The following is a 26,744-nucleotide window of genomic DNA, read 5'->3' on the forward strand; positions in this document are numbered from 1 at the left end:
CTCTCAAACCACCATGGGACATTTTCAAGAGCTCACATCTTAATGTGCCTGCATTGGCACACGTTGGGAGTGCCTGTTCACTTGCAGGATGCCTGTCTCTCCCAGGAATCATGACTAGGCTGGGAAATGCAGCCCAGTGGAGCCAGGGCCACTGTGTGACAGGGAACAAAGCCACTGCAGGTGACCTCTGGAAGCCACTGATGACAAGTGCTTTGGATCGACAAAAGCCCTCTGAAGGTGAAGGTGTCCTGCTCTTCTCAGTTCAGAGTGCCTGCCGGGTCTTGTGAATGGACCAGCCCCACACTGAGTGTGCAGTGTAAATGTGCCACTGATCTCGCGTGGGATGAGGCCGTATTTAATTTTCACCCACACTACTGGGACAGCTGCATGTGCTGGTGTACCCACCATGGCAGGGGCAGCAGGAAGGCTGGGTGATGGTGCAAGGCTGGTGGGTGTGCAGTGCTGGGAAGCCAGTCCATAGTGCTGCCCCATGCTGGAAGGCTTCTGGTCCTTTCACTGGAAGTCTGCAGGTCCCTTGGTTTTCTTCATGTACACTTGGGCTGCTTTAATTTCACAGTTACTGAAATGTTACTGCTTTGTTTAAATCACCCTCAGGCATTTTAAGAATATTAGGATTTATCAGGCAGACCTATGGTGTTAAGAAATGACAGTACACTTGTTTCCAGTTTTTAATGCTTTCTTGTAAAACTGAAAATATAAAAACCAGCCGAGCAAATGAAGATCTTTATATACATGAGGTCTGTGATTAAAAAAAATCCTTTTAGTTAAAAAAAAAAAAAAAGGAAGAAAAAAAAAAAAAAGAATTGACCAATGAGTTAAATGAAAACTGATTAAAAGGAACAACATTCTCAAAGTGAAACATACTTTTCAGGAAAAAAACCCCCTTCTTTACAAGTTTATTATATAACTTACATTTACACTTTACTGAGAGAACTTACAAAACAAGCTGCTTGAAATGCTCCTCATTCCCTTTAAAGCATGAATTTCAAAGTGCCACAGCAAAGGAACAGGTTCCAATATTACCTTATACAGACTATTCATGTATAAAATGGTTTGGTAAATGTGAGGTGTTTATTTAAATGAGCACATATAGGGATACAGACTAAATAAAAGTACTTGAACATCATCTTTGTTATTACATACACAGTTATAGGTATAATAAAGGAAACAAGGTCAGCACTGCTTTTAGGTATCTGTATAGATGGAAGGAATGTGATTCAAGCAGTGATCAAAGGCGCCGTTTTGGAAGAATCCATTTTCATCAGTTCCACTGGAGACCATGTCTTCAGATACACACTGCGCTTCAGAGATTGCATCATAGCCTGAAAGCATGACAAGTTGTATGGACATGATTTAGTACCACAGTACATATAAGGAAGGAAGCATAGCTTGAGGCTTGGGATTATACAGTACAGCACAGCGTTAATGAAAAGACAATAGGGTTTACCATCAAAGCCTTACCCAGGAGATATACAAACTAAATCTCCGTGGGCATTTGTGTCAGAGTAGATGAAGCTCCCATTCATTTCTGTGGAGAGCTACCCACTTGCAAGTGAAGTGCAAGTATCAGAGTATGACTCTCTTGGGACTTTACAGTCATTATCTGAATAGGATGTCAAAACAATGAGTGGGCAAGGATCCTAGTAAGTGCGCACTAAAAGTGATGCAGTCCTCTTGTTCTGTGTGTTTTTCCTTTTAATGGCACTTAGGAAAAACATTCCATGTGTCTCCCAGCTGCTCTTAAGATCCAGAAGAAATCTGGATCCTAAATTTATTGGATGCCCACATACTGCAGAAGTGAGGTCTGTGGAAGCCTGTCTGGGTCAGGCTCACAGGACATGTGGAAGGAGCTGTGTGCCATGTTGTTCTCAGCCCACCAAAGCCCACCATGCTGCTGGCTCCTCACCTGGCTGAGCTGGCTGGTGCTCGCCAGGCTACCAGAAAGCCACTGTGGTAGGGAAGAATTTCTCTGTCCTCCACTTATAATGCACAACTTCCACAGCGGTTACAAGCTTCCCTGAGCTATGCATCCCTGTGGAAAGGAACAGGTTTGCATGCTACCAGGCGCTATGGCAGCTGGAGTGCCAGGAAGTCTGAAACAAAAGGTTTATTGCCTACCCCAAAGGACATGAACCTTTCCTGTTATGCCCCACTGCAACCTGCTTTTGCAACTGGCCAGTCAAGGCTCACATGCACGTATTCATTTTACTGCAGTCCAGCTCTTCCCTTACTGTGTTCACCCCTTGCCCTGCCCTTCTTTCTGCATCTGTCCCTCTGCCTGCACTTCTCACACCAGCCAGACTCTCCTATCTGCCCCATGGCCCTGCTGTCTGCCTGGGGGCTGGGTAACCTCCTAAGCCTTCTCCTTCAACAGTTTTTTAACCCACCCCACTACTCTCTCCCCAAACTCCTGCATGAAACGCCTTACTTTCATCCTATAACATACATACTCTGTTGTACCCTGTACCACCTGATTTGGGTTGGGTCTTCAGAAAAGCATCTGTGTGAGCTTCAGCGCAAAGTTTTGACCCCTGCATCCTGCCCACAGAACCCCACCTATCTATTTTAGTAACCACCATCAGCACCAAGTCAGCTGAGGAAACACATGGAACAAGATTCTTCTAGTTAAGAACATGCCTGTGAACTACGTGCCTGATGTAGAAAATAAATCGCCTACAAATCACATTTGTGAGAATTGCAAGTCAAATGTGGATGGCTGATCCTTGTGGTTAAAGCACTGGGACCTAGCTCCATCCTCTGCTTGATGGAGGAGCTCTGTGGAGCCATTGGGAAACAACTGCTTCCCTGTGCCCCTGTTCCCCATGTGAAAAATGAGGCTTGGTCTTCTCTTTAGCCTTTCTCTTATCTCTTCTGCCTGCTTAACTCTGCAGGCAAGCATGTCTAGATATGGCTGAATCAAACACTCACACAGCCAGTCCTGATTTCAGAAAGAACCGTTGGCTCAGTCCTTAGAACTTAATTATAAGCATTTTACTATTAGGTATATTTTTATTATTTGAGACCAAATTCTCTACTTATTTACATTTCTGCATTTTCCTATGATGTATTAATTTACTGTTAGTTTACAGGTCAAATTCTGCTGCCTGCCGAAATCTGGCGTGTAGCATATTTCCAAAGTCTCTGGAAATGAACTTGGCCTGTTTATCTGCCCTGTGGTGCGTCAGTCTAAGTGGAGTGACCAGTATTTTGATAAGTTTTGCGAGTGTTTATGTTATGCTAATTTCTATTTGATGAGCCTGTATACAGGGTGGATATACAACCACAAATGGACAAAACCCAAGATAAGCATACACCCCAGAAATCATTATTAGATTCCAGATAGAGTAAACTCTCCAAAGTCCTGAACAGAAAATAAAAATTTATTGACTGTTAATGTGATTCATGGAACAGCTGTTTGCCAGTCACATTTGGCATTCCTGTGAGATGAGATCTCATTTAATATTAATGGTGCTATAAAAGCCTGAAAAAAATTAATGCATAGCCTTGATGAATCTTGCAAACCTGAATGGCTCTATTCTACGCACAAAAAGATGAGATAAGATTTATATATTTCATATAGATTTATGTTCCAGCCTTTTAAGTATTTGCATACCTCAATAACCACTCTAAAAACAAAAATATTACACAGAAACATTTCATAATAGTTTAGCCCCAGACAGAAAAATCAACTGTTGTTGAAGTTGGTGTCTTGCCATAGTATTATTCTTTGCTCCTACAATTTCTTTTGGAAAGTTTATTTAGTCTGTTCTTTAAATATTGCAGGCTGTCAATCTAAACTTGAAATTTGATGTTAACATGAAAAAACTATGTTATGGTAACATCAAACTTATGAATAACACAAAAGAATTCAAAGTTGAAGTTGAAATTTAATCTTAAACTTTTCCCTTGTGTTTGTTACTGATGCATATACTTTCTAGTATGGAACACCAGACAAATGCATCCATGCTCTCTCTGAACAGAGTCTCCTTTAATACAAAACAAACAGGAAAGTCAACTCTAATTTTGTGGTCTGACTCAGGCCCCATTTCAAAAAGCATTTAAACATATGTTTTCAGTATCGTCCTTAACTGAGATGCCCTCCTGAATTCAGACATGAAGAAAAATTTCTTAGAGATATGTAAGTAAAGATTGTAGTTAACAGTAGTGTTTCATGGCTCTAACAATACAATTTTGATTTCAGCAATTCTGTCACTTCTTAATTGTGTCTTTAAAAGTAGAAAAAAATGCTTTATAAAAATGAATACTTAAATATTGAAGTATTATAATAATCTAGCTATAATGACTTCTTCCAAATTTTATATTATGTAAAGATGTAGATAAGTGGGAAAATACAATTGCCATGAATGTGCAACAACACAAACACAAAGGAACTGCTGAACAGAAACAAACTAATATTTTTAGCTGAATTTATCAAAGCAGTGCCTTTCCATTTTGTAAATGTCAGTAGTGCAAACCAAAGCCATCCTTTTATTCTTAGACAGACAGGAAGTCCCTGCTGCTGCTATTTTCTTCAGAGTTGTGTTAACTATCTTCTTAACTTTGATCTGATTATAAAAGCCTGCCTGGGTATACCTAAAGAGATGTACAATGAATAGCCCGCACAATAAATGTGAGAAGTGCCTTGTTTGTCAGCTCTCCTGAAGGTGTATGTTGCCTATGACATCCAGCAGAACAAAAGGAGAATTTGTCCATCAATCAAATATGGCAGGATTAAAGAAAATGTGCTTTCCTCTGGGATTTTTATAGATGCAAATGAATTTCAGCAACTGAGCTTTTTATGCAAACATACTTTTGTAATAACATCGACTATAAAATGTGTTCTTTTCTCCTCCTGCTAAAAATATCATATGGATAATTCTTTATAGGTGGAATAAATTACCTGTTGAAGCTAAAGGTGCATTGAGTATGTGATAGCCATTCTGTCTCAGAGGATTAAAGCAGTGGGATTCCCCTGTGAGCACATCACTGGTGACAGACTGGTCCATTGTTCTGTAGCAGTCTCCATAGTGGAAACAGTTTTGTATTGAGTGAAAGCTGCCTTGGTAACCTGAAAACAGATATTGCACACACATTTTAACACTACTGCAATGGTATCAGCTCCATTTCTGTCACAGTATTTCATTACTATTGTGGGGGTTTTTAGTTCCTCAGTTTTAACTATGGAAAAATGATCATGCTATTCTATAAGGCGTAATAATATAAAAGCTACATTAGGCTTGGTCCCGCAACATGCTGTGGACTGTGATCCCCATCAAGCAAAAATCTCAGTGATGTGCTTCATTTCAAGCAATAGATTGGCTGAATGCAGTCAGCAGCCCACTTGTGTTCAAAGCTCAGTAGTAAGCACGCCAACTGAATCAGGTCCAGGATGCTCAGTTCCTAGAGGAATTTATCTATAATGAATTACTTTCAATTTAAATACAATAATGCAATATTTAAATGAACAGCACTGCTTTGTTTTCTGTTGAGCAAAGTCTTTTTCCCATCCAGTGCATTATGGAGACAGCACTATTTATTTGAAATACCTTTAAGAGTACCTTACACCTCTCCTTTCTCAGACTGTTCTTATTTCAAATGAAACCCCTTTCACTGAACACAGGGGGCACAGCCTCCAAGTAAAACTGAACTAGAAGTGCAGGACTGACTCCAGATGGAGATCAGGTGAAGACTAAGTTCAGCTAGAGGCCCTTCTTACTTCTGAAAAGTACTGAGATAAATCTGTATGGTCTCTGGCAGCCTCCATCATTCTGCTTTTGGGGTATGTTTGACTTTTATCCCCCACATACTCTACATTTCTTATGTCCTTTTTGATTTTTTTAAAGTATCGTATTAGCAGTGGACCAGCAGTTTTTGCCAGCAGTTGTGAATGAGTTGTACACAACAAAGTAAGATACTTAGCAGTAAAGAACAAACAAATTGCCAAGGAAGGGATTTTATGACTTCCAAGTTTGTGCCAACATCCTAAAAGAAAATGTTATTTGCTCCCATAAGGATGACCTCAAAGCATGCCACAAGATTTATACCAACCATGGCCTGATTTAATTCTCTTCCCTTCTCCTGCCTCAATAACCTCTTCCTGATTCTAGATGCATTGCATACTGATTGCACATTCATATTAATGATCCCTTTTCCTACTTTCTCTGAAAGTCCCTTCTGAAATAATGCTCCTTCCCGTAAATGCAACTGAAGTCAACCAAGTCAGGCTTAAAGTTTAGTAGAATGTGCTATCAGGATCATCCTCTAATTGCCAGAAAAAATACAAAGCTGTTGTCTTTCTTCCCTCAGTCTTACTCAGACTGAAACATTTCCTAAGGAACTACTGCAAAAGCTCCAGGTAGTTCAGTCAAACACAGACACAACCAGAACTTCAGCTGACAGAAGTCAGCACAGCTCCACTCACCAGTGGAAGCCTTGACTTGCTGGGCCAGTTGTGCAGCTATTCGGTCTGTTTGTTTAGAAATCAAATACCTCTGCCTATCACCAGAGCACCTGGGTGCTGTACAGGGTGGAAATTGTCCCTTACAAAGCATGCAGTATATAAGCTTTTTCCTGTTAAGAATTATTTCCTCTCTTTTTCTACATTTTCCCATTACTACCAAAGTTTGACCAAGTAGATGGTATCAGGCAAAGCTGAGGGTCTGTCTGTTCATTCTGGTCGTGTTTTCTGAGGTGGTCATAAATAAGTCTAAGTGAGGCAGTTCTCTAGTAGAAATGCAATGAACTCATCGAGTGCTGAAAGATGTGCTCTGAAGTTTCACAGTTTAATATGTGTTTTGGCAGAATCTGCAAGGATTAGGTGATTCATTTCTTGAGAACCTATGATCCTCCACCACAAAATACCTAAATTGTTGATATCCATGATTGGTGAGGTACTAATGGATAACTATATTAGATAAAGACACTATGCACACTGTACCAAAGCTGTTCATATTTGCTGCTATGTAGAAGAAGGCCCAGAAATTTGGAAAGCTGAGGATTAAATGATGCATGTCCTTCCTCGGAATAAATAGACAGCCACCTCTATTTAGTGCCTGGAGAGTCTGGCTCAAAAAACCAAAGAGCTCTTATGAGAAGTAGCAAAGCCATCTTATGATGTGGTTTTAGGTACAGTGCTTTATTGATTGGCATTTGGTAATTATCCTGACTTTTCTGTTTACAAAACAGAAGCTGTAAGCCTTCTAAAAATATATCCTTTTCAGATAAGCAGTGAAAAAAATGAGACTTGGCTTCAGATGAGGTGTACCTGGTTGCAGAGGGCACTTATATGCATTGCTAGAGAAAAAAAAATGAACCTTTTCCAGAATCTCTGCTATACACATCACTTCTAGGGAAGGTATGACGTGTATTTTCTCTGTCTCTGTAATTGGTACCCTTTCGTCATGCTCCCAGGCTTGCCTTTGTTAAATCAATTAAATATCTTTATGATCTACAGGGCTGGCACAGTGGCTTAGAAAATCAGAGAACAGCCAAGCATGACAGAACTGGATTGAAACTAGTTGGATCCAGGGTTTTCTCAAGACCTGTGGGTAAAGGTTTCTTTTGAAGTGTTTTAAGTTAACACTGTCTAGCTGGTAAAAAAAAAATACCTGAGGCAGAGAACTGCCCCAGAATCAGAAGTCTGGAAAAGAACTGCCATAAACAATCAAATTCTCCCTTGGAGTGCAGTATCTATCCCTCAGCATCACTGTGTGAGAATCTGAAAAGGCAGCACAAAAAGCGTTACTGGAACTAGCCAATGAAGCAACATGGTGTAGGAAAACACTGGTGTTGTATTCACCAGGATGAGTTTTCTGCTAAGTGCTTCCCAAAGAAAAGACAGAGAAACACACCATTCCTGTTCTATTGTGCTTGCAGATGTGAGGTAGCAAATTAAAGAAAAAAGATGGAGTAAGGGAGGGGAAGGTTACAGCAGGAACACTGGTCAGGTAAAGCAAACCATGACACTAAAAATAGGACTTTTATCCCTTCCGACCTGAGCAGTATAAAGAAAGCTTACTTCCTTTTTCATTAGCTTCCTAGAAATCGTGAGACAGTGGGACCCTATAGGAAAGGGATAGAGGCTTTACAGAATCATAGAATTGTTTAGGTTGGAAAAGACCTTCAAGATCATCAAGTCCAACCATTAACCCAGCACTGCCATGTCCACCACTAAGCCATGTCTCTAAGTGCCATAACTGCATGTCTTTTAAATACCTCCAAGGATGGTGACTCCATCACTTCCCTGGGCAGCCTGTTCCAATGCTTGACAACTCTCTTGGTGAAGAAATTTTTCCAAATATCCAATGTAAACATCCCGTGGCATAACTTGAGGCCGTTTTCCCTCGTGCTATCGCTTGTTACTTAGGAGAAAAGACCAACACCCACCTCGCTACAACTTCCTTTCAGGTAGCTGTAGAGAGCAAGAGGGTCTCCCCTGAGCCTCCTTTTCTTCAGGCTAAACACTTCCAGTTGTCTCAGCTGCTCCTCACAAGACTTGTGGTCTAGACTCTTCACTAGCTTCGTTGCTCTTCTTTGTGTGTGGAAAAAGGCACAGGGATGGCTATGGGAGGAGTGGACTAAAAGGCAAGTAGGTGCTTCCTTGAGGATGAAAGGTGAAAGACAAAGACTCCCAATAGCTTTTGCAATTGCAAAAGGTGAGGAAGAGGTGGAGACTCAAGACAGCAATTCTGCATAGACAAGAGCACTGAGAAGATAACCAAGTGCCTGCTTTATCCCTTATGCAGGGATCCTGCATCAGACAGTTCACGGCCTGTTGGAGACCTGTCAGCAAGCACTTGTATTCCTCTTCTGTGTGTTCACATGACTCATCTTCAGAATAACTTCTCACGTGACTGCATGGAGGTTTCATGGGGAGTGGCAGTGGCAGCAGTTTATTCAGGAGGACTCTGGCCTTGTATTTGAAACTAAAAAGGACTAAAGCTGCAGCTGCTGAGCCTGATCTGCAGTTCCACTACTAGGCTGCATAGGAACAATTTGGTGATGTTCATTGCACTTAAACTGGAGATGAAACAACGCTTGGGTAGGAAGAATTGCGCTTGCAGTATTAAAAGCTGTATTTCAAAATGTAGCCAGCTGAATGCTAAACTTGAAAGGTGGACATGAGTCTAGGAGCGACTGAAATTGCATACCTCCAGGCTGAAGGACTGTCAGTGAGTTGCTATGTCAGTAAGATTTTTTTTTAATATATATATTTTCTATACTCCCACCAACTGCTTCAGAGGCACCACTGGAGAGTTTCTTTTGGTACCAGGTAGGTTGGCTCTTGCTGAGGGCCTTCAGTTGCCTCGCATGGCTCAAGAGGCCAGTCAGTCTGTTCCACAGTATCTGAGCCTCACACATATTTTACACAATTAAAAAGGGAAAATTGGTAGCTTGTTTAAATGCTAAGTGTTCCCAAAACCCAAAGTAATTAGACAAGAGGTGGAAAGGCCACATAAGTTAAAAGAACCACAAGGACTTTTTGTAACAACGGGTGCTCTTGCCAGATAAAGTTTCATTCATTTTACAGAACCACAGGAAATGAAACTTGTTGCTTGCAGGCAACACGACGTTTGATTTGCATATGTCAACGCAATACAAGTCAGAGCTTTACTGCATTTATACATTTTTAAAATGTGCTGTATGAAACAAAGCTGCTTTTGGTTCATGCCATTTAGTTGTGGTTCCTTTAGATTTTTTTAAAATGCTTTACACAGAAAGTATTAGGAATTAAGATATGATTAAAATCCCATAACCAATGGTTCAATTAACAACCACATATGGTTGATTAGAGTAAACTAAACATGGAGCATTTGTTACAAGTTCTTAAAACAAGACTCCCTTCAGTGGTTAAAATATGAAGTAAGCAAGAAGGCTTGCTTGGTGCAAACATCCCTGCTCCTTCTAGGAGAGCAGAAGTGTAGTACCAATTTGGCAAGAAGTGTTTCACCAATATTTTCTTTTCCACATGGATTTCAGGTTTTCCTTTAGCTTTGATTTAAATCAAAAATTTTCTGAGGTTAATTTTCAAGTGAAGAATTTACTAAATGCCCTGTCAGTTTAAATGATCACTATTAAATGTTTTATGTACAGTAGATGTAGAAATATAACAGTTAATAAGGGAATAAACTGAGTTCCAAACATAACACTGAGTTAAAATTTTGCTTTGAAATAATTTGTGACAGAAAAGCTGCAGTTAGCCACTTCACACAGTGCACTGGCTGCCTCTGTTCCTCTAACGCACAACCTAGAAAACTTCAAGCAGCTTTAAAATGTATGATGTAATGAGCAAATAATTGGAATATGCCTATTAAATGCCATCTTGTTATGTCATGTCATTTACATGTATGTGCACATAAATCTCAGCTTTTCAAATTCCATAAAATTTCTGACAAGAAATCATGTCAGGTATAAATAACTACAGGATTCCATTGCCTGCCAAATTCTTTCAGCATGTAATAATTTCCATGTGATCTTACTACAACTAGGTTTAAACATATAAATAATGTCAGCTTATTCTTTCATTATCGATATTTCTGCTACCAGCTTGATGAAGCTTGCTGTCTTCTAAAAATTTCACATCCACAATGTTTATATGCTTCTCTACAGATGCCTAGTTCTACAGCTAGGTTTATATAATGTTTCTTTTTTTCAGCAAAAATTCAAAACTCCCAAATTACGACAGACTCCATTAGAAAAATCTACTATTAATGAACTGAGATGCAAAAAAAGATGTAGAGTAGGTACAGCTAAGTACAGGTTACAGATCAATTGATTTCAAAGGCTGCTAATCAAAATTGATTTTTGAACGACCATTTCCATAATGAATTTATAATAATACTTCAACATTTGGCCAAAGTGGAAAATTATTGCTTTTTCAAAACCACACGACATAACACTTAGAAAGCAACAATTCATTCAAAAGGAAATGTGGTTTTCTTAAGGAATAAAGTCAATTTATTTAAGTGGTTCAAAACTTGTTCTGTCTATGCATTTGTTTCTGCCATAGTAATGAGCTGCTAAACTTTCCTCTTGTGGTTTATAGTTATTTAGCTCATTATAGTAACATAATCATATATCATTATATGCTATCATAAATCTGCCACTTTTCCCTTACAGAGTTAATCTTTTTAAATTGAATAATCTGTTGAGCATCAGGTTGAGTTAGTTTTTCCTTCAGCACAAATCATTTAACATAATATGCTTTAACTTTTCAGTCTAAGTCAGTCCGACCAAAGAGCAAAAATACTCCTCAGAGAATGAAGGGCAGAGGGAACTGTTGGGTACTGAACCCCATTACAGCTGTGAGTTGCTCATGGGGTTTGTGTTCAGCTCCTGTGTTTCAGACCTAACCTTAGCACATAATGAGGGAAAGCAAACCTCCTATTTTGCCCACTCGTAAATTGATTACACGTGATACTTTGCCAGCCAAAAATGATCTTATACAAATGATAGTACAGCTGTGAAACGAGTTTCAAAAAGCTGGTTATCTGCCTGTATAAACTTACACGCTTGGTTATACTTGCAACCAGACAGATGTCCTGCACACTTCTTTATTGTGAATATGTGCCACACTCAAGCAGCATACCATCTGGATTATATAACATATTTCTTAAATATGCAAGCTCCTGTTACTGGAAGAATCTGTGATAATAATATCTCTTGCTAATATATACCTCAAAAATTGCAGAAACATTAATTAGTTCCCACAGAACTCCAGAATAGGTAAATAGGCTCCCGATTAAAAAGGATGAGTAATTCCAAACAAAAAATGTTTTAAATTAAGCCATGGGACAGCTGCTTAGCTGCTCCCATTCCTGTCCTCAAATCACACGAGCACTCTACAGTTGTACAGACTGCCTTTGCATATTACTGTATAAAATACTACAGATGCCAAACTTCCAAATAACAAAGAGCAAAACATTTTTTCTTTGTCTAAACTCATGTCCAGTGAGTCACTATCAGTGGACTGAGCCAAGGTGTGCTTCAGCCCATGTATTTTGAGACTAGATGGCTCTTGCTTTGGCAAGGTCACCCTCTCCATGCTGACGGAAGGCTGGATGACCAGTCAGATGAGGTGCATAGCTATCAGCTATCTACTGAAAACCTGAATAAATGCAATAAATCTGCCGTTGTGATAGCTTTCCCCATTATGATAGCATATCACAGGATGAACTGCTCTGAAAATTTTGCTCTGTATATATATCAAGCCACTTTAAAAACTGGAGTTCCTACTGAAATGCTGTCAGTCCCTTAATAAGACAGTATTGGCCAAACGTGCAAAAACTGAAATAAATTCTTTCTCCCCAGCTAGGAATTAGGAAAGTTTAAAAAAAACCAATTAAAACAAACAGGAAGATTTACCTTGAGATCCCTGCTGTACAGACTGATTTTGAAATTGACCGTATGGTTTATTTGGTATTCCAGAAAATTGCTGCCCATTTGGTGACTGGCTGTGTGATGACGGAGAGCCGTGTTTCTGCAATAGGGAAGGTGGAACTAATGCTTTCAGGGGGCTGACAAGTGGAGAGATTATGTTGGAGGCAAGCCTAGAAAAAGAAAAGACAGAATTAACTTCACCTATCACATCACAATATGGGAAAATGAAATACTTGAAAGGCCCTATTTCTACAATGGCCAAACTACTGAAATGTTTATTTTGCAGGTAGAAATTACATTGTTTAAAAAAACAAAAACAAACAAAACCAATTCAGTGCTGCTTTCAGGTATTCATTAGGAGGAAAGGGAGTTAGAAAAAGATGTCTATTCCTCTATACTGACTTCCTGTAGTAGCCATGACAGGATCAAAATGACACCACTCCTTGGTTAGCAACTTAAACACAGCTCTGTTTTAATTTAAAATTTTGTAAGTTGAGATTCTTGTCCAGAATACAGAAGCGGAAAATGTAGTTAAGTGAGTAAATGCAAGTAAATTGTTTAAGTGCCTTTGTAGCAGCAACAGGATAAAGCTTTACACCCAAGTTGAAGCCAAGACAAAGAAAAGCATTAGTTTCAGTTACTCCTCACGTACAATTTTTTAGACTTAGAAATACAGTTTTAACTGCAACAGATGGTACTGTCCTTTCAAAGAAAAAATCTGAGAAAGTGTTTGCTTGTGGCGGCACTGCTCAGTGTAAGACTGAGAAGTGGTTATACCTGAGAGGTGGAAAATTCCCCCAGATGTCTGGGACTTGGGCCAGCACAGGAGAGATGTGGCAGTCCTGCTCAGGGAACAGACCCTGACCCAGTGCTCCCACCAGGAGCTGGAGCACCTGAGGAAGAAACTCACTAACTCACTTCCATGAAGTCCCTGGGCATCCTCTGCCACTGGCAGAGCAGAGAAGCTTCAGTGCTTCCTCCTTGCTGCAACGTGACCATCCCACCAAGGGGTGGTACAGCAGCTGGCCCAGAAGGGACGAGCCCTTTGCCAGAGAACTGCCTTTTGGCCATTTACAGCCAGAAGGATGGCATGGTGCATAAGGTGGGACCAAAACTTGGCCATTCATGTACAATCCTCTTTTTGAGCTGCTTTAAACTAACTGTAAATGAGTAAATAGGTAGAAGCTGGATCTTTTACCCTCCTATGGTAGCTGTGACAAATGGCCTTTTGCTGCATAGCCCAGTGCTACGCTGTCAAATGGGCAGGCTGTACAGACCGTATGTACACCATATCCTCTCTGCTGCCTCTGGAGCTTTTCCTAAACATAAGAAGTGGCAATTTGAGCAGCACTAGAACCTTCAGATGCTTAGAAAAACCACCTGTCTGTCTGAGAGCCACCCTGCTGAAACTTCACAGCTACAGGTCCTGAGGCATAGAAATAAAAATACCCCTGCAGGTTGTAATACATGTCACCAACTGGAAAAAAATACTGAGCACAAACCATTGCAGGTGTACAAAGAATCAACTAAAAAACAAATTAAATCTCTCACTGGTGCCGTCTTCTACCACTGCACAAGCCGTTCAAACACCATAAACTATGATTTGCAATAGCAGATCCTCACCAGTTTACACGACTGCTTCTTGGAGCAGTTAGCCTCACTCCCCAAGTTGAATCCTATGCTTGACTTAGGGCTAAAGCACTACATGGGAGCGTTCAAGAGGTAAATATAGATGAACTGTGAATTAATGGTGACAACAGCTTAATCAAATTTAACATGAGAGGCAGAGAAACACTGCCAAAAGCTGTCACAGTGACACTCTATTAAAAGGGGTTTTAAATAAATCAACCCCAGTCAAAGCCCATCCTATGCTGAAATAATTCCATCTGCCAAAGCAGGAAAATAAGGCATATAATACAAACCACAGAGACTCTGAATATCCCAAAACTAAACTGAAGAATTAAACCAGTATTGTTAAATGGGTGAAGGCACAGATATTTTCAAGCCAAATATGTAAGAACTGGAAAATAATTGTTTTTGTGGGAATGACAGTACCCCACCTCCCCAATAAGCGATGACCAGTAATATGTAAACCGAAGAAGACTAAAGTAGAATTTTAAGAGCCAACATGCAAAGAAAAAAAATTCTTATGTGTTTTTTATTTTAAGTGCATATTAAAAAGAGCTCAGCAAAAGAGCTGGGGCGGCCCTTCCCGTACCCGAGGGTAAAGGCTTGGGGCTGCAGAGGTGCAAAAAAGGGCCGTGGGGAAGGCAGGGGCTACCTGTGCCCTCTTCAGGTCAGAGACAGAAAATGCTCTCTGGAGTCTGAACTGCTGCAAGAGCAGATGCTTGGGGGAAAATGCCGAGTTTATTTGCTAAGAAGCAGCTAAACACTAAGGTCAGCTCCCATGTGGCTGTAGTTTTTCCTCAAATGTCTCAGCAGAGAAATAGTTTAACACAAATGAGCTGTCATGCAGCCCAGCTACAAGTTCATATCTTCTGTAAATGCTCTCAAATGCTTGTCTGTGGTGAACTACTGCATGAAGATGGGGCTGACATTATGTGCTGGGACCTACAGAAAGGCCTTTGCGACGGTCTCTTCTGAGGCTGCAAGCGAGTGCTGGCAAAGCACAACCACAAATTACAAAATGGTCACCAGCCCCTTCAAACGGCACACATGGAGACATTGTCTCAACATGCCAGAAATGCTATTAGAAGCCTGGAAATGCTTCTATCTGAACGGAGATTTAAAAGATTGCAGTTGTTTTCATTGGAAAGATAATAGCTAAAAGAGATCATGATAGTGACATTTATATGGCTAATGACCACACACACATTTAAAAGAGAAACAAAAAATGTACTAAAAATTCCAAGGCCTGGATGAGCCAGAAACCACTCTGAATGAGGGAGGAAAATACTTCTGGTGAGCCAGCACTCTGCAACTGTCTGTGTTGGGTTTCCTCAGCCTTCTCTTGAAATGTCTTGTCCTGGCTACTGCTGGGAAATGTAGCACCCCATAGAGGCCTGCTGGGCTGCTCTCTGTCAAATGCTTTGTTAGGATGGCTGAGCAATCAGATTTTTAAATTACATGCAAATATGCTGCACATCAAACAAAAATGGTACATTTAAGGTGCCCAGCTGTGGGAATACTGAAAAACGTAGCTTCCCTACCCAGTTTTCAACTACTCCTAGATGCTATTTAAATCTTAACCACGTGAGAAGAATTTAACAGTTTTTGCTGTTATTTTAAAAGCAGCGCTTCTTCCCATTCACTCTTTTGTACGCCTGTTTTCCTGTAGTTGCAATAGCGTTTGTGCCTCGACACCTAGGACATGTCTGGTTAAGAGCAGGTGAGACTCCTCATGCGGGGCAGGAGGTGGGGGGTGCGGTGGGGGCGTGGGGAGAGGTGGGTGCGGGCCCTGCTCCAGCTGGGCAAGCTGAGCAGCTGCACAGAGCTAGAGCTGCCAGCTCCCTGCTCCCGCTGGGCACTGCTGTCACCGTGCTGGAGCTCAGCACACATAGCTGTCTGCGGGCAGCCTGTATCCTAGGAACTTACTGTAGCACAGGAACTTGGGCTGAAACCCTGGAAGCACCGTGTAACACTTGACCATCGCTGCCTCCTCTGCATGAAGAGAGACTTCAATGCAATTGTGCTGGTCACCATAAAATCTACTATGCTCTGCTCAGTCTCTCCCCAAAAGGGAATTTAACATCTTTCCCATAACTTAAGGCACAGTTTTTAGCTAGGAAAGAGCTTTGCTCAGCAGAAAAAAATGGCTATATTAGCTACAAGTGGCCAACACAGGGATTTGTCTCCATAAAATACTCAGCACAATGCCTGAAGCTCGAGCTGGTCCCTAAGATATTATTTTGTGTGTGTGTATGCATGGGGAATGTGCCCTGGCACGCTCAAGGAGAGTATTTTCATCAGCTAACTGTCCAGTTCCAAGTGCCGTGTTTTTAATTCTCTCCTGAATATTTGCCTAGTAATTAGGTTGCTGTGATACTGAGGCTGTTAAAAGAAAACCAGAATCATTCCTGATACAAATTAAATAGATAATGCATTAGCAACAGAAAAGCGCTTAAAAGAAGATGCCTTGTGTGTGGAAGAAGAAACACTGAACTACTTACACCAGGAACTCAGCTGGATACATTAAAAATTCCCAGGCAGTAGCTCAGGCGTGTATGTTTCAATAACTAATAGCCTGGACATTTCCTGTTAATACCATACTACAACCACAATTTGCTTTGGTTTGGATATTAATAATAAATATATACCATATATTTTACTTTAATTGTAACTTGTATAATTCAGTAAATTTGCAGGTCCTTTCGGGGCATTTAAATATATACCTGTGCCTATATATAGCTATATATAGAGATACATAAATAAATACTCTCACACACATGTAAAAAAAAATCCTTATCTTTCCTTCGTTCATTACATTTGAGGGCTCCTAGCTATGCAGCATGTTTCTGTTCAGGAGTGTAAATCTTTTTGCTATCTCCATAAACCTTGTGACAAAGCTAAGAAGAATCAATGGTTCTTAGATTGCTTCCACTGATGATGTAGTCTGGCTGTTAATGGTGTACCCTGTCTTAAAGGATGCTTGATGGTAACTCAAGCAACAAATTAACCCACTGCAAGGTTTTACTACTCCATTGTTAGAAACCTATGTCCCTTACGTGAAAGATAATTTACCTTATTTCTAGCCATTACCTGCAGCAGACACTAATGAAGTTGACTAGCAAGCCCTCTCTGAATCCAGCAGTTTTCCAGTTGTCTACTGATGAAACTGCTCCTGCTAAAAACTTTGCTGTGTGCAAAATATGATGCAAGTAGGAAAGCTTTTTCACCTGAACATTCATTTTGGTGACTTCAGACCTAATGACAACAGGTGCTTTTCAATCCCTGTCACACAGAGAGGTACAGAATCATAGAATCTTTTAGGTTGGAAAAGACCTTTAAGATCATCAAGTCCCCAAAAGGTCTGTGTTCCTTACACGTGTTGACTGGTTTTGAACTTTCAGTGTCTTTTGGGAACGGCAGTGCTGTGCAACTTTCTTGAGCAGTTATAATAACAGAAAGGGATTACACAGTGGGATGCAGTAAGAATCTACTTATAAATGACCATATATTAACAGTGGTAAAACCAGTTCTGTTTTGATGGATTAAGTTATTGTGGGAGTTAAAAATATCTGAAGATATACTAGAATAGTAAGTAAAACTTCCAAGACTACAAGCATGCCATTGAAAGAACAGAATTTAAAATGCAGTTTTTTCCGATTACAAGGGTGCAGTGGAGAAGCCAGTCTTCTCTCCACCTTGTCCAAGACACAGGAGCAACAGGGCCTGTACCACAGAGAGAGGCAGGTTGGCTTAAAACAAAAGGAACATTTTGCTCACACAGCATGCCCTGGCCTGTGGCATTCATAGCCACAGGAAGTCACAGAATCAAACAAAATGCCTGTTTTTTTAAAAAGGGACTTAATAATTTAATGGGCAAAACCAACATTTCCATGCTAAGCGAGGGCTAATCAAATCTTGTGCTTCAGGATGTAAACTGATCACCCAAGGAGGCAGAGAGGAATTCTCCTCTCTCTTCACTCATCATTCAACTTTGTATGATTGACCAGGTATTGTGGGTTTTTTCAAATTCCCTTTGAAGCACCATGTGTAGGATGGCGCTGAAGACATAACACTAGTCTTGAGGGACCTATGATTTCAGGTGGAGCTGCAAAGCTAATGCATTCCTCTCCTGAGGATGCATCAGCAGACAATTAAGTAAAAGGGCTAATCAGAAAAATCTTGTTTATGTAATACTTTCATCCACACAACCAAGAGAAAACTACTGGAAGAACTGATCCTAACTTGATAACATCCCTTGTCTATGGTACTGTGCACATTTCTGCACTTTGCTGAACAGTCTTAAAATTTCAACTCAGCTTCACAGCCTTTCCTAAGGGAAGCTCTTTAAGTTAGATGAGATACCTCCCACCAAGTCATCAAACCAAATGTTAGACATCGACAACAAGCCAATTCCTCATGTCTACTGCAACGCATTTGTCGCACACATCAATGGGAATGCTCAAAAATCTTCATCTTAACAGGATTTTTTAAAAAAGAAAATGAAAAGTGACAACACAGACAATATTAACCTGTCTTCTCTCTCATTTTATAAAAGCGCATACCTTTAGGAAACAAACATAAATCCCAATAAGACTTTCACATAATTTTTTTTTGTGATCATGTTTTAACAATACAATTTTGGATGGTGAAAGTTTATATTTAATTGTAAGTAAGGCCCATGTGAGGGAACTATCTAGGTACGCCATAAGCTAGCTGAGCTATAGAAAAGACATCTAATAGGCTACAAGTACCACTGCCTTGTTTTAGAATTACTTATCCTGCCTCCATTTTCAGCCTCCTGAAGTAGGCAGTGGTGTATAAGAATCTGTGTACTTGCAGAACACACACCACCAAATGTCTTGTCCCAATATTATCGCAACATAAAGAACCAAAAAATAAATACATATCAATATTGATTTTTCTGAGCTTTCTGTCAAGATGTCTAGACGCATATTTTCTATATTCATCCACAGTACTTATTCTGAGTAAGAAACAGATTCACACTTTAGTCTGTCTTCGTTCAATAGCAGTTCCTGGACAAACTAACACAGGGTAAGAAATTGTAAAGCCAGATTCTGAGCAGTTTTAAGATGAGCTTTTGCATGATCTAGTTGATCATCTCTTGACTGCCAAAACCTATAAGCAGTATACTTAATTAGTAAATATTGAATGGAAAATAGAAAAATAATGAAAATAAATTCAAACTAAGATTCTTGAATAGTAAGTGTAACAGCAAATGAAGTGTAACAGCAAAACAGAAATATCTAAGGTAGGGATGTTTCCAATATGAAAACTGTCTGGGTTTGGGGTTTTTTTTTAGTGATGTGATGGCTTGATTGGCAGATTCCTCAGCTAGACAAAGAACCTCAACCCATATCCCATTGAGTTCAGTGGAAACAGGGCCAAATCCAGACTGAAAAACATCTGTCCTTTATCTCAGATATTTTTTTGTATATTTTGGGTTATAAGACCATTCTGTAATAAAGTTCTCATGCATAGCATATAGCCATATCAAACAATCTTGACTTTGAGAATTACGTTTCACTCATATTAATATGAAGAAAAGCATATAATAAAGCACCAGAGTAAGAAGCACAAAGCAAAGAAGCTCCATGTTTTATCTTAAGTGACTTGTACAGTATTGCAGCTAGTTAAAAAACTGTGATTTGCCATGAAAGCAGGTTCTACCCTAAAATCCAGCATGCCAGCCATTTCATTCATAAAATCTCTCCCCCAAGCATTATAGTTACTTATATTGTGAGAAAGTCCAATTCAGTTCCAGGACCAGGAGATTATTTTTTTTTAATGGAAAAAAAAGTTAACACTGATTTTCATCTCTTCCCATAATATTAAAAATGATGTGTAAAGCTCTGCTAATCTGGTCTCTGGATAGCGCCCAATCTCTTGCCACGTGTTTCTGTTCTGGGTCTTGCCCTACGGGAATTTCTGTCAGCACATGCTCAGGAAACAGTTATACCGTTCACTTTTTTTTTTTTTTTTTAAGGCGGACTCTATCTGAAGTTTGGTGAACCTTTGCACTAATCACTGCCAGGTGCCTCTGGCTAGGTTTCTGGAATGCAAGGAATCTTTTCCTTCTCTCCCTCTTTCTTCCTTTCTCCTCTTCCCCCTCCTTCCCCTGATATATAATAAATCCTTCAGTGCAGATCACCTTGCTGGGCATCACTGCATTTTATTACCCTTTTCTACAAACAATGAGCAAACAAGTTACTGGGCTGTGACACAGTGCCCTTCTTACAAGGCCTTCACTGCAAGATATAACACTGTGTTTCTGATTTTCTCTTTTCTCACTGTGCTTGTGGCCAGCTTGAGTAGGTGGCTACTGTAAGAGACTCGGGCTTTATTCCTGGCTCTGCTACTAACACAGCGTGTGACATACCTCTCTCTGTAACATCTTTAAAGTAGGACTGAGGCACTGTCAGCCTTTTCCTAGAAATACCAGATAATATTTTTCATTCAGAATACTGTCTGGGATTACTTGAATCCAGCTCTGCATCTTCCCTCACCCACACTCTGAGCAGTGATGACAACAATTGCCTGTACAAAGAGTGCAGGAGCTAGTTAGCTGTGAGGAGTAAGAGGGGCTTCAGAAACATTATGGAGAACACCACCCATGGGACCTTTAATGTGACTGAAGAGTCTTAGGTCATTTAATTGCTCTAGAATATTTTTGATAATACCAGTAACAGTGATAGGAAAACAGCTTTGGGTTCAAAATTACACAGGAGCCATAGGAGCCCTTTCCTGGTACACTCAAAGGCTTTCTGTGTGGGCCTTCTCTTCAGGTACAGAGTGACGTACTGAAAGACAGTCTTTTCTAACAAATACGCATGTAAGTCTCAGTTTGGTATAAAGCATAACTCAGTATTTTTTAATGCATTTCATTACCTACACAAACTCACACATACACGCAAACACATTTTTTCTATGTTAAATGAATATCTCACAATTGTTCCGACCTAATATGTGCAATTTCTGCAGAGCAGTTAATCATAGCAATCATGATGGGAACTGTGCCAATCTAAAAGACATTTTTATTTATAAGCATTTGTTCAATGGGTTTGAAATGAAGCTGATGAATCACTACAGTGGAAGCCACTACACATAATGGGAAATTTAAAAACTTAATCTTGCTAATAATCTACCAGGAAAATATATTTCAAAAGTTAAAAAATCCTTATTAACGTGGTCAAAGAAATATCAAAACATATTTAAATAAAGAGCACTGCCTTAGGTTCAAGTAATCGCCAGGAAGTCAATTACAAAGACACGCAATCAAACACTCAATATTATCCAGCATGTACTGCATGCTTGACTGAGCTATCTTATTTTAGTCATTTAAGGTCATTATTGTCTGGCAAGTATGCAGCAAGATGCTTCCAGGTGCAGGTGGATTCTGTACAGGTAGTTGATGTCTGCTTTCAAGTTTACAGTCTAAAAGCCACTATACCATACAGTGGGAGATGTTGAGATAACTTAATCACTTGTTATACCCTGATAAATTATTGTGTTTGGCATATATGGTTTACATCTAACTGCAGAAATTTTGCTAAAAAGAAAAAGAAATTTGAAAAGGAAAGGAACAAAAATCAGCTTTACAGATGTTAAGTGTAAATTTAACTACAGATAAAACCAGTAATGGCTAAAATAGTTAATAGAATGCAGAAGACCTGTGGTTGAATCCACATTAAATGCTTTCTGAGTTACTCTGACCAAGTCCTTTAACCTCCCACCTTCTCCCATAACTTTCTTATTTCTTACTCTAAGATAGTTTTGCTTACAGTGTCTCTTCTGGGCAGGTAACATACCATTTAATTTGAGATGCACTGATGAAAGCTCCCTAATGAGTGTCAACCCAGCCCTTTCAGAAACACAAATTAAATACATGCCCACCTATTTCTATGAATGGCCAAACAATATTTTACCCTGTGATCAAGCACTAAGTTATTCTTAACCACACATTGTTGAAATAAGCCTATGCTAGTGCTAATTTTACTTTAAGGGGGGGGGGGGGGGGGGCGGGAATTGTATAAGCCTATCTGGACATGATTATAAATGAATTCTGATCACATTTTCTACAATGAGATAAATGACTTGGGATTTGAAACCAGATGCTTTTAATTACCAATTTTCTTTGTTACATGAACCTCACTCAGCTCTGCACCTGTACATTGTTCTTTCTTTGGACAGATGTACTGATGCCCCTTTTGCGTGCTCAGATCCATAACACTGAGATAAATTATGATGGGTTCTTGGCTTCCAGCATTGAAAATGTTTTCAGCTGTCAGAGATATCTGTTTCTTGTTATTGGTTTTAGTGCTTTTGAAAGAAAGACTAAAACACCGACTTGTGTATTCTATTATAAATGAAGAGTATTCTCCAGTGGAATCCACAGTGAATGAGTGATGTATCTCCTTGGTCCTTGGAACTGTTATAAAAACTGTGTAGGTATTTAATTCTCCAGAGTACTTCTAGGGAGTAAAACTTTGTTTCCTACAAAGATTGTAGCAACATGCCCATTCCTAGTCAATTTATTTATGTGAGCTCACAAACTAAAATATTAATTAAAATTAGACATAAGTAGTTAATACACCTAATTGTCTCTTGAAGTAATGAGAATTAGGTACACAAATGCATTTTCACCTCCTGGTCGGGATTCCAACAGTTCAAAAAGATAGCATAACGGATTGAAAAGCCTCCTGCATTTCTTTTATTGGTTTTGGGGCAATTTCTTAAAACTTATCCCAGAAACAGTCATGCTTCAGAAAACTAGCTGCTTGCAAACACCACTAAAACTCTTACAGCCAGAATGTGAGTCTGGTCCCATCTGATGAGCAAGCACCCACCAAACCCTTTGTATACCACCACCACCTACCAGTAACGCTGAAGCCAAAACCAATCCCACAGAGAAGAGATGTGGGCTTGATCGAGGGTGCCATCTCCCAGCTCCGCAGCTCACTGAGAGCGGGTAGAGGGGCTGGGCCAGATTCTTATCTGAAGTGGAGGCACCTGACAGGGTCCTGGCTATGTATGTAACAGGGCTTACAGTCTCTTTTCTTGCCAAACACATACAAATCTAAACCACAAGATTTTATCCTGCATATTTGTTTTCAATCTTAAAATATCAAGAATTTCAAATCTGGTGTCCCCTGGTTGAGCAAGAAGAGAGGCTCTGTGTACTTTGTTTTACCTCATGTAAAGAAAAATGAAGGACTAAATTTTCAACAGAGAACCTTCACATTTAAGTATTTCTGTGGTGTTTGAATTAGCAGGTGCTAAGAAGCAAGCAAACAAAAATTCTGATGTTTAAGCAGCCTGATTAAAATGTCTCTTTTCACCTGACTGTTTTTAAGTCCTGTTTCTTGTGATGTATGGGTAAGTGGCTCTTCAGGGAAGGTCTGGAACTGGTTGCAGTTAGCTGGTGAGAAGCCCAGGCAAGCTCCTTCCTCTAACCTTGGTTACTTAATCCTTTATATTAAAGGGGCTCACAAGACTGGATTCAGAGTTCTCATGAATCATCACCTATGGACATCACAGGTGCCTTAATTCCACTAGTCCTTCATTTACTGTTGTGTTTACAGAGCAGAAATGACCTAAATTACCAAGGGAATATAAAAAAATAGTTTCACTTTCTTTTCCCTTGGAGACACATCACCTTCCCAATAAAGTTATTATTTGTCAGTACCCCCAGCTTCTTTTGAGAACATAAGTGCTGTTTGTTATGGGTGACACAAGTGACAGAAGGCCTCACAGTCACATATAGAGGGACCATGTTCAGATCCTACAAAGTGACCTTGTTAGGTCATTAAGTTAAATTGGTGCAAATCCCTAACTTGGTGCCGCCACTCAAACTCATTTAACTTTAGTCATATCGGTTTCATTTAAGCTGATAATTTATCACACTAAATATTCTAAACTGGAATTCACAGAGATAGTTTACAAGTGAAACTAATGACATTTTTAGATTACTTAGATAATAACAGCTAAAAAAATAGTAGAAAGCAAGCCAAGTGCAACATTCACCTCAGATGTAATACTAAAAGCTGTTTTTCTGTCTCCATTCTGCTACAAATCAAAATAGACTATTTTTGCAATGGGCAAAATGAAACCAAGGTAGACATTATACATGGTATATGCTACAAGAAATGCTAAAATAAACCTTTGCGACCTGAAATAAAAAATAAATACATATTTAAACCTGGATCACAACAAGCCCACTTTCTGGATGCCAGAATATTTCTCAGTCACACACTTTTAGTTTAATTAATATCAATATAAGTAAAATCTTTTGGTCTAGCATACACTTCATACCAGAATTTGAAAAAATACTCTCCAGATTGTATAAAGCCAGTATAAATACATTTGGTAATGAAGTCAGATTTTGTTAGAACATTTTCAAGTGAATTAGATAATTTTGTCAAACTATTTAAATGTCTTAGCAAACCATTTGGGAAAATTGACTGCTGCACTTGGTATTGACTTTGGCAAAGGATGGTATAACATAGGGCTTTTTTTTAAAAAAAAAGAAAAAGCCCTTAAATCAAATTCTGAATCTTATGTCAAACTTGAGTAGACTATTTGTACTCCGCCTCATGTAGTTTTTGGCATCTTGCGTATTTGATGACTCAGTAATTAGATTTCTTGATAGTAATCATTTGGTTCATGCCGCAGACTTAAACTATGCAATCCAGTCTTGTCATCGTACTGATTCACAGTATAGAAATTCTTCACATTTACTTAAACATGAATGCTGCGACAGCTGACAAATGAGGCAAAACATTATATGTGTGCCAGAAAGCTGGAGCGGTTGATATGAGGAAAGGTAGTGTTAGGTGTTTCTTTCCTATTGTAAACTATATATATTTTATATGAGTAATGCCATACTGCTATGAACTGGCAAAGGTGTAACAGTTCTATAATTCAGTGGCTCCAAGCATTAGATTATTAAGTGATTTTGCCCAGTTAAATGGATGAATGCTTTAAACAAAACTGTGCTAAGTATAATTCAAGGCCTATTAGTTCCCATTATGTTTCTGTACTTGCAATTAAAATGTCATATACGGGCTGTATTTCAGGAGTCCTTAATATCGTAAGCATAAACAATTAATTTAATTAGCAAAAGGATCTTGGGCTGGATATTGACAAAGCTGAATGCAGATTACTTTGAGTTTAGGAAATGGTATTTGAGATGCTGAAAAATTCCAAGTAATTATGTCATGAAACTAGATAGCCTGTTTTAAAATAACTATTCAAAAATACATTCCACTTTCCATTTCCTGATGTTTGGTTCATGGTTAGAAATCTGTTATCATCTCACATTTTGTCATAGCACATTAACTACGGTGTTTCTGCAAAGACTTTACATTACTTAGGTATATAAGCATCTAGAACTGAAAACGGCAGAGACAATTCTGATGTAACTGTGGCCTAAGCAAATGACAAAAATGTTGGTAGAAGGAGTTCCGTGAGCAACTCTGCTCACTCGGCTTTGTGTTTCTGCTGAGGGATGAGTGCCGTACTCTGGAATGGAGACATGAGGGGCAGCAAGGAGAATTCCTCTGGGAGCTTCAGAGCCTTAAACTGAAAAACTGTCTGTTGCCCTCATTCTGCTGAAGTCTTTGCTTTCATTTCATATCAACAGTACCAGAACATGAAGTGCCTTAGGAACAAAGCCACCTTACTGACAGCCTGTTAAATCCTTCCCACAGTATATCCTTACTTCATTTTATTCTTGTTTGGGACTTTTTGCCTTACCTCCCCTAGGAACCAACTCAAAGAGGAAACAGCTGAGCAGCACACTGGGGAGCAGTGACAGGAGGGGATCCTACTCCCCCAGGCTCAAGTAGTCCCATTCTGCAGGGAAAGAATTGCTCATGGATTACCCTCACTTTGGACTGTCTGTCTCCCTTTCTTCCTATTTGCGCTCACTGCCTTCTCTGCTACAGAAAACTTCCTGTTTATCTGGTGTAGCTTCCATCTAAATCAGCATGCCCAGTGCCTACAAAAATGCCGTGACTGCCACAGGCATGAGTCTGCCAACAGGAAACACATAGTTGGGAATGTGGGTGCCATGGCAGGGAAGGCAGAGGATTGGGCACAGGCATCTCATGACAGGGACAGAAGTCTATTCCCGTGATGGGCAGATATGCATCATACGTTGGGAGGGAGCACTGGTACCTGCTGCTGGCATAGGTCAGAAGAGATGGTCGAAGGAGGAACAGGGTACAGAAGCTAAGCTTGCTACAGCATTCGTTCCCCAATTAAGAAAAAAAATGGAGTAATTTGTTCCTAATTGAATTCGCTCAATCAGATAGATTGTTCTTCAGCTACTCCAGGTGCACCTTTCCTTATCATGCCCCTTCCATGCCACATAGATTCTGCCTTCGGCCTTTTGCTTAAAGCATACAATTAAAAAATTTCCGGGCTTTTCTTTCCCCATATAAAAGAAGGGGTAGGTCAGCCCTGGACTAGGATGGGAAAACTCTGCATTCAATTGCTGTATTTGCTAAAGAACCCCAACATATTTTTAGGGGAAAAAAAATCTCTTAATCTCTCTGTATCCCAGGTTCCCATCAGTAAAGCAAAATCGGAGTCCCCTCCCTGCCCAAAGTGTGGGAATTAAAACTGTAACTTTGATATTTAATTTGCATGAGGCTAGGCACCAAAAAAAATCTGAGCAAAAACATTAGTGCAGAAAT

The 26,744-nt window shown here is 39.6% G+C and overlaps 1 protein-coding gene across 3 annotated transcripts in view; it reads right to left on the minus strand.

Annotated features, from left to right (window-relative positions):
• Positions 1-758: 758 nt before the first annotated feature.
• Positions 759-26,744, minus strand: part of GLIS1 (GLIS family zinc finger 1) — a 211,177-nt gene continuing 185,191 nt past the window's right edge. For 2 of the 3 annotated variants that reach the window (XM_055815770.1, XM_055815771.1), the window contains exons 9-11: positions 12,385-12,569; positions 4,922-5,089; positions 813-1,343 (exon numbers count right to left, since the gene is read on the minus strand). In XM_055815770.1, coding sequence (XP_055671745.1) covers positions 1,207-1,343; positions 4,922-5,089; positions 12,385-12,569 — 490 coding nt within the window. In that variant the 3' untranslated portion in view covers positions 813-1,206. Of the gene's footprint in view, positions 1,344-4,921; positions 5,090-12,384; positions 12,570-26,744 lie in introns of all 3 variants that reach the window. The other variant, XM_055815769.1, reaches the window with a different exon arrangement.

Source organism: Falco peregrinus, chromosome 10 (genome assembly GCF_023634155.1).
Source record: "Falco peregrinus isolate bFalPer1 chromosome 10, bFalPer1.pri, whole genome shotgun sequence".
NCBI classification, from domain to species: domain Eukaryota; kingdom Metazoa; phylum Chordata; class Aves; order Falconiformes; family Falconidae; genus Falco; species Falco peregrinus.